Source organism: Portunus trituberculatus, chromosome 21, assembly GCF_017591435.1.
Source record: "Portunus trituberculatus isolate SZX2019 chromosome 21, ASM1759143v1, whole genome shotgun sequence".
Classification (NCBI taxonomy): Eukaryota; Metazoa; Arthropoda; class Malacostraca; order Decapoda; family Portunidae; genus Portunus; species Portunus trituberculatus.
Genome location: NC_059275.1, coordinates 12,202,034 through 12,210,869, shown reverse-complemented (window position 1 = coordinate 12,210,869; position 8,836 = coordinate 12,202,034). Strand labels below are relative to the sequence as shown.

Below are 8,836 nucleotides of genomic sequence, written 5' to 3'. Positions count from 1 at the left end.
TCCCCGTGACTTGTATCATCCCTTCACCCCCCCACCCCATCCCCTTTCTCCGCAGTCACCCGTCTACTACGCGTACACGTTTTGGACCTTCGGACGGTTAGATCACAGTTCACACACAGTCAGTCAGTCACTTACGAGGACGAGTCCACACAGAGCAGCCGCAGTAGTGGCTGTATTGTGCAGTCCTGTGTGTGTGTTTGGGGGTGGGGGGGCAATATTTAAACTTATGTATGATAAGAGTGCATTAATCAACAATTAATGGGCAACTTCGACAATCTAGGGTAAAACACTCGAATCTAGGGTAAAATCGACAAAAATCTAGGGTAAGATTTCATCAACTCATGGAAGCACTGTATCACTATTGTCCAGTAAGGCGGCAGGACAGTTGACTCGTGATCGTCGAAGGAAGTAGACGTCCCAGAAGCAATGGTCAGTCTACCGTGGGTGTGTCTGATGCTCTCGGCGGCAGCTGTGTCCCTCCTCCCTGACGTCACGAGAGGTACTGAGCCCTTCTGAGGTGTCACGGCTGAGTCTCTTATTTCCCTTATTTTATCCGGATAGTGTGAGAATAAATGGTTGTTATGTAATTCTGAACAGAGTAGGTGTGACTAAATTAGAAAGGATGATGGGCAAGAATGGGTTAAAGATTCAGTCTCCTTTTATTCTACTACTTCCTTCATATCTTCACCCAAATTTCATCTACTCTTCACAATCTTCTTTCCCCCATCTGTCTATCCCCCTACCCCCCCCCATTGGTTAAAGAATAGAGGAGTAAATGAGTGGAGGGAACAATAACATGGTAACTGCACAAACGTTATGCAGGTTTTAAGAAGTTGGAAAAATTTATGGGTGTTTGGTGCTCTCAGCGGCAGCAGCGGCTACCCTCATTGACATCAGGAGAGGTACTGAGGTGAAGTGCCCCGCCTGACTATCTTTTTTCCCTCTCTCTCTCTCTCTCTCTCTCTCTCTCTCTCTCTCTCTCTCTCTCTCTCTCTCAATAACTCCTTCCTTCCCCTTCGTCCAGGTGACAGCAGGAGTCAGGCCAATCTGCGGCGCCTCCTGCCCCGCCACGCGCCAGGTGTGAACGCCACCAGGTGAGACAGCGCAGCAGGTGAGCCACATGTGGGCCAGACAGACAAATAGACAGCCAGACACACACACACACACACACACACACACACACACACACACACACACACACACACACACACACACACACAGAAATAGAGATAAGTTGGCTTGCTAGTAGTTCATCAGTTACGCATGTTTCTCTCTCTCTCTCTCTCTCTCTCTCTCTCTCTCTCTCTCTCTCTCTCTCTGCTCAGTAACACGTCTATTCGCCTCTCTTCTTTCTCCTTTTCCCGTGTTCCCCTTCTTCTTCTCCTCCTTTCTCCCTTTTTTTCCCTCTTTCTACTCTCTTTCCCATCTGCTTCTTCTACCCCTCATCACTTTTTCTCCTTTATTCTTACCATTTCCTCATTCTTTCATCTCACCTTCCTATCCTTTCCACTTTCCCTTTCCCTCCTTTCATCTTTCCTTTTTTCCTTCCCTTCTCCAATTTTCTTTCTCGTTTCTCAACTTTCTTCTTTATCTTCTCTTTCTCCTTAACCCTTCTTTTCCCTCCCTTTTCTATCCTCCCCTTTCCTCTCGCCCCGACCTATCCCTCCCTCAAACTCCCCTTCCGTAACTACCCTATTGCCGTTACGTAGTTACCAGAGGGAGAGTGGCGGGGGGCGGCGCATCGAGTTACTCCTCCCGCCTGGCCAGTCCGCGGCGGAGAGAGAGAGGGCGGTGACGACGCAGGGGAAGGCGAAGACGAAGGCGCTGCTGGATGGACACGTAATCACCATCGTCCTGAAACACGTAAGAGAGAGAGAGAGAGAGAGAGAGAGAGATGAGGGGGAAGGGGACATTGATAATTTTCTGATACACTTTCGCGCCATATCACAACTATACTTTCAAAAGGTTCTATTAATTTGAATAACACGGGTTTCTAATGGAGTTTTTTTCTACGGTTCTAGTGGCGGATTAACTATTGTTATTGCTATTAGTAATGGGATGAAGAAAAATAAGAAAAAAAAATGGATGAGGGAGAGGGAACAAAGAGGAAAGAGAGTAGAAAAGAGGGAAGGGAAGAGAGAAAGGAGAATAAGAAAGAAAGGAGGGAAAAGGAAGAAGAAAGGAGAGAAACTATTGTAACCCTTTCGTTGTTACTGAAATTCTCCTCTTTAACACATATATAACTTCTCCGACACTTTTTTTGTCTTTTGCTAAGCACCCGTAAATATTTCTGGAGTGCAAAAATACGAAAAAACTAATTTATTTTCTCTTTTCTTTCTTGTGTATCCATTTAAGCAAGTAATACAGAGGGTCCGAAGGATAACGAAAGGCAATCTTAGCAGTAAGCGATTAACGGGAGAAACAGTCTTGAGAACCCGGTATAGCAGCTCTGTGGCCTTGAAAAATAGTCGTGGTGAGAGAGTGAAGCGTTTCGAAAAAATAGCCACAGAAAGAGAGAGAGAGAGAGAGAGAGAGAGAGAGAGAGATGAATGAATGAATAAATGATATGAAGGTTAAGTAAAGATGGGGTAATGAAATGAAGAGCTGCAAAGAAGACGAAAGTGTATTAAAATGACGAAGAGAAGGAGCAGTAAAGATGACGGGCAGACTGTCTTGCAGGTAGAGTGAATGAATAAATGAGTGAATGAATGAATGAATGAATTATGTGAAGGATAAGTAAAGATGGGGTAGTGAAATAAAGAGCTATAGAGAAGACGAAAGAGTAAAGTATATTAAAAAGACGGAGAAAAGGGGAAGTAAGGTGATGGGCAGACTGTCTTGTATATGTGGAGAGGGAGAAGGAAGGAGAGAGATGGAAAGCCGGTTAAAAAATGTAGTATGACGTTTGAAATGGGAAAAAGAGAGAGGTAAGGAGATATGGGATGAAGGAGGAGGAGGAGGATATAGATTACATGAGGCAGGAAGGAAGGAAGGAAAGAGGGAAGGAAGGGTGAGGTATAAAAATAAGAGACATACCACCTGGTTAACTGCGCGAAGAAGGAAGAGTGAAAAGAGTGAAGAAAGGAGGTAATAGGCAAACTTTAAGGATAAGGAGAAGGGAAATGAGAAGAGATCAATTATTGCATGTAGAAGGACAGAACGAAGGAGAGAGAAGATACAAAAGAAGAGAAATAGGAGAGATATCGAGTGAGGAAGGGAGAAGACGGAAGTAAATAAATTAAGAGAAGAAAGGAGGCAAAAACATGATTAAAGAGAGAAAGTGAACAACGAAAATATTGGGAGAAAAGATAATGAAGATACCGAAACAAAGGAGAAGAAGGAAGTAAACAAAGGAAGAGAAGAAAGAAGGTAAAAACATTATGATGAAAGAGAAAGAGAGAGTGAACAGCAAAAATAATGGAAGAAAAGATAATGAAGAGAGCGAAACATAAAACAAAAGAGAGAAGAAAGAGATAACCAGTTAAAAAAAAAAAAGTGACAGAGAATAATGAGGGAAAGAGGAAGAAGGCATTTTTATTATCTCTTTCCCTCTCTTTCCTTCTCCTCCTCCTCCTCCTCCTCCTCCTCCTCCTCCTCCTCCTCCTCCTCCTTTACTCATATTTCGCGCATTTTCTTCCTTCTTTATTTCTCTCTTTCTTGTTACTCTTTTTCGTATTTCTCCTTCTATTTTTTTTATTCCTTTCTCCTTACTCTCACATTTCTCCTCTCCTTTTCTTCATTCTTCTATCTTTCGTTTCTTTCGCTTCTCTTCCTCTCTTGTTTATTCCTTTCTTATCTCCTTATCTTTTTTATTTCTTTTTCCGCTTCTTTATTCCTCTCCTTCCTCCTCTTCTTTTATTTTCTTCCCCTTCCTCTTTATTCATCTCTTTCCTCCTTTTCTTTTGTATTCTCTCTCTCTCTCTCTCTCTCTCTCTCTCTCTCTCTCTCTCTCTCTCTCTCTCTCTCTCTCTCTCTCTCTCTCTCTCTCTCTCTCTCTCTTGTCTTTTTCATCTCCCTTTGATCCTTTCGCACGACAATTTTCTTATTTTTTATTTTTATTATTTATGTCTTGGCTTCTTTGTTCGTCCTCAGATTTCAGTACTTATTTGTTTTATGTTCAGTCTATATATTCTCTTTTATCTTAAGCGGTTGTCTCTTTCTTCAGCGTGCTCTGAAAGTATTATACACGCATATCTCAACATTGCGTAGACACATCTTGTTGCGCTTTTGTTTTTTTGTTTTTGTACCGTCACTGGGTGTGTGTCTATTTGTGTATCGCGTACCTGTCACTGTGGCTCTGTTAACCTGAAATTATGGGGAAGGTCTGGGAGTTATTCTGATTCTAGAGATACGATATTTGCGAAAGGAATGAGTATGGTTGTTGTTGTTGTTGTTGTTGTTGTTGTTGTTGTAGTCGTCATTTGTTTGCAATTTTTTTTTTTTTTTTTTTTTTGGGGGGGTGGAGGGCGGGTTCTCAATCTGGGGTTTGCGAACTCCCAGGGGTTCACAGGAAGATTTCCAGGGATACTCGGAAGGTTGATTTGATGATACATCCTTTGCAGAATACCTTTGCCTATTGAGTTAGTGTCAGTCACTAAATTAACATTCTGTTCGATATCAAATTACTGGGGGTTCGGGTAGATGGTCTTATAACTCAGAGGGTTCTTAACAAGAAAATGTTTGAGAACCCCTGATCTATAGTTTAAAGGCATAAACATTTCCCTCTACATTGCTCAACCTACACCAATGAAAATTCCAGACACCCCAATTGGCAGCGTCCTTACCCAGAAAATGAAGAACACCTCATTGAAAAATTACTTTTTGAAAAATCTAGTATAGAAGAAAATAAAGAAATAATATATAACTTTTGGAAAATAAGAGAACATAAAATAAAAAGTTTAAGTAGTAATCAATTACAGCAACAGACCGACAAAACCCAAACCAAAACAGGAAGTGCCGATATCCAGGCTACACTTCCGCCTATCAACTGAACTGAACTGAATACCATGTTCAGGCTATGGCAAGACAGAGCTTAGGAACACGGTGATGAAAACACTACAGCACCCTCGGACTATTTCTGTTTCGGCCGCTAATTTTCTTTTTTCTCATAAAGAAAACCGAACAAATATTGCTCTACTCATTCCTTGTGAAGAATTAACCTGTGCAGAAGCGAGGTGAAATGTGTGTTAAGGTTCCGTGCTGTATTTAAGTCTCTAGAAATGAAAGATCTTGGTACACCAGACAATTATGTTTTGCTCTATATTATGATGTTAGTCGTATAAACTCAAGTAACTATAAAGAAATACCATGGTAGAATAAGAACAGAAAAATACTGGAAGGAGTAAAAGCATGGTAAATCAATAGATACATCGTAATACAGTGTTTAGAGACGACTACTCTGTACCGCGAGACGATGCTGACCCACTCCTGAATTAAACCAACCTGCGAACACTGAAAATGTGACAGTTTGGGTCCTCTCCTATTGACATTAATCAAAGTATTACGATTTATTCACAATAGTAATATATTACACTCAGACGGAACACGGGCCTGATGTGTTTGAGATGTGGCATTTTGTTATAGTACATTTCGCACTATATAGCGACTGTTTAGGACCGAAAACTATAGCTTCAGGTAGATATACAATAATGTTATCTATCGATTTTCAGTCTTAAAGTAGGGAAAATTACAAATATTGATGCATTTCTTTTATAGTCCTCCTTGCTTCTCGAAAAGGTGCACGAACTTAGAAAAGGTTGAAGAACACTAAACTATACCCTGAGAAAAAAATACAGTAAAAGAGATAAGATAAAATGACCAACATCTCTATTATTACGGAGGCTAAGAATAATACCAAGACTAATTAAGTAATTCAGAGATAACGAAACGAACGACGATCACGAGAGCTTCCACGATAACAGTGTGTATGATAAGATGTGATTCCAGATTCCTCGATAGCGCTCCGAGTTTCCAAGATAACAATGCCATTCCAGTTTCCTCGATAGCGATGCGAGTTTCCAAAATATGATGCCATTCCACGATAAAGATGCCATTCCAGTTTCCACGATAATAATGCGAGTTTCCACGATCAAGATGCAATTCCAGTTTCCACGGTAACGATGCGGGTTTCCACGATGTCGATGCGGTTCCAGTTCTCACGATGCGATTTCACGACACAATATTGAAGTCCACTTGCCTACACAGGTACTGGGACGAACCCTTTCACCCCGTAAGGGTCCACCCCAGACCCTTGGGTGCGAGTAGAGTGACGCTGCCACCTTCCTGCGCCGCAATTGAAGTTCACTTGCCTACACCGGTACTGGGATGAACCCTTTCACCCCGTCAGGGTCCACCCCACACCCTTAGGTGCGAGGAGAGTGGCGCTGCCACCTCACTGCGACGCAATTGAAGTTCACTTGCCTACACAGGTACTGAGACGAACCCTTTCACCCCGTAAGGTTCACCCCAGACCCTTGAGTGCGAGGAGAGTGACGCTGCCACCTTACTGCGCCTCACACGGGTAGCCATGAGCAATGACCCGCCACACACCACTCCCCAAACACTGTCAGTGAGTCCTTTTCACCCCGTAAAGGACCACTGGTATTGTCAGTGCCTGGTGCATGGCGCACAGCGTGCCCTCGTTCATGGCGAGTTGTTCAGCACGGTGTCATTATAAGCAGAGGTCCCGTACACACCACTCACCACCAGACTCTATGCAAGGAGCCCTTATCACCCCTTAAAGGCCCCTCACGGCATCATCTGGTGGACGGTAGACACGGCAGACTGCTTAAGGCGACCCCTTGCCTAGTGTGAGGCGCTGCAAGTTGACGACAACCAGTGAGCTTGAAGCCGCAAAGGAAAATGAGTCCACGTTAACAATGGGATTCCACGACAGGTTGCGATTCCAGTGTCCACGGTAAAGATGTGTTTGTCGAGGATAACGATCCGTTTATCGAGGCTAACGATGCGGCGATGGCGATGGCGAAACGATTCAAAGTATTATTACCTACACAGGTACTGGGACGAAACTTTTCACCCCGAAAGGGTCAACCCCAGTCCCGTGGTTATGAGAGCAGTGACGATGCAACCTTGCAATGCCTCACACGGGTCGCCATGAGCAATGACCCGCCACACACCACTCCCCAAACACTGTCATGAAGTGAGTCCTTTTACCTAACCTAACCTAACCTAACCTAACCTAACCTAACCTAACCTAACCTAACGTAAAGGACCACTGGTACTGTCAGTGCCTGGCTCATGGCGCACAGCGTGCCCTCGTTCATGGCGAGTTGTTCAGCCCGGTGTCATTATAAGCAGGGGACCCGTACACACCACTCACCACCAGACTATGCAAGGAGCCCTTATCACCCCTTTAGGGCCCCTCACGGCACCATCTGGTGAGTGGTAGACATTGATCTCTTGCTTATGGCGACCCTTGCCTAGTGTGAGGCGCTGCAAGTGGACGACTAGTAGTGAAGCTTGAGGCCACCAAGGAAAAGAAGGACCTGCAGCCAGTTCCCTGCCTTGGGCCCCAGGCCGGACCCGACAGCCACCTCCTTCCCCCGTGCGGCGCCCAAGGCCGTCACGGCCCTCAACAACTTTAGGCCGAAAGTTCTCAATCGTCGTTTAAATTTTGATTCGAATATAAAATCGTCGATGGTAAATGAAAAATAGCTTTGGTCTGAAAGTGTGCAAGAGTTAGCTGATTAATGAAACAAGGTGAGGCAGCTTTGCTCCGGAGTATTTAGTGTACTTTGCATGTTGCTGCCGTGAATGTGTACGTGTTTGTAGATAACTGGATAGAAACAGTAGACCAATGGTAGTTGTGTAACTATTGGGGAACTTTTGAAAATTAGTTAAGCTTCTGGATAGAGTGGATGAGTGCACACAGGTTTGCTTGTCTTATACATAAACTGCCACCTGTAGACATAATTTTTCTATTTTATGCTCTTAGAAAAAGCAAACTTAGTTTCCTTTATTTCCCTGATCACAATGACGTGTACATATCAATGTTTCAAATATAAGGAAACACTACGAGAGGACCCAAACTCCCGTTGAAGTTGCCAGGTTCAACAGATATCGTAATATTTCACAGAAAAGATGGTCAACTGCATATCGTATATTTTTAGATATTCTTCTGTCACATAAGGAGATATCAAGATAGGTAAAGTATTTTCAAACATGTATCTACGACAAAAAACGCTATACTAGTAGAATTAAATTATAACTATGCACTGTGTTTTTTTTTTATACCATCTAGCTCTATTCCTGGGACGAAAATTACTTCTTCCCCAATTGATAACTCGAAGTTAGTATGATATTTTCTTTCTTTCTAGGTTAGTAAGTAGACTACAAGACACCATGAACAAATGAAGCCCCGTAAATGAGTTTATTTTCATAACTTAGAAATCAAATTCTGATAGTGAGATTGTCTATTGCCAACCAAACCGTTCTGCATAGACATCTTCAGCGTCATAGAGACCTAATGATGTTAGCTCATGGACAGTGGAGGGAGGCGAGAGGCGATGGCATAGTGGATAAGGTGGTGAGCGTGGGATCGGGCAGACGTCCACGCGTAGGTTTGAATCCCACCACGTACAGCCTTAAAACACTTTGCCATTTGTCGAATGGTTTAAAGTTACCTACATATCACCATGATACCCAGGTTCTAGGTGGTTACACTCAAGATGAGCTTGGGCGGTGATATGGGCCCTAATATGGGTACCACTATAAATAAATTTGCCTGCGCCACTAATGGGGGAAGCTGAACAGCGCTTCCCATACACTCTTCAAGTGTGCCTACAGGCGCTATAGGCTTTACCGTAAAAAAAAAAAA

General features: G+C 43.2%; 1 protein-coding gene across 2 annotated transcripts in view; it reads left to right on the top strand.

The window, feature by feature from the left end:
• The first annotated feature begins 379 nt into the window (after nucleotides 1-379).
• LOC123507234 (probable glutamate receptor) overlaps nucleotides 380-8,836 on the top strand; it is a 21,390-nt gene continuing 12,933 nt past the window's right edge. For both annotated transcript variants that reach the window (XM_045259974.1, XM_045259973.1), the window contains exons 1-3: nucleotides 380-499; nucleotides 1,025-1,094; nucleotides 1,710-1,863. In XM_045259974.1, the coding sequence (XP_045115909.1) occupies nucleotides 427-499; nucleotides 1,025-1,094; nucleotides 1,710-1,863 (297 nt within the window). In that variant the 5' untranslated portion in view covers nucleotides 380-426. The remainder of the gene's footprint in view (nucleotides 500-1,024; nucleotides 1,095-1,709; nucleotides 1,864-8,836) is intronic.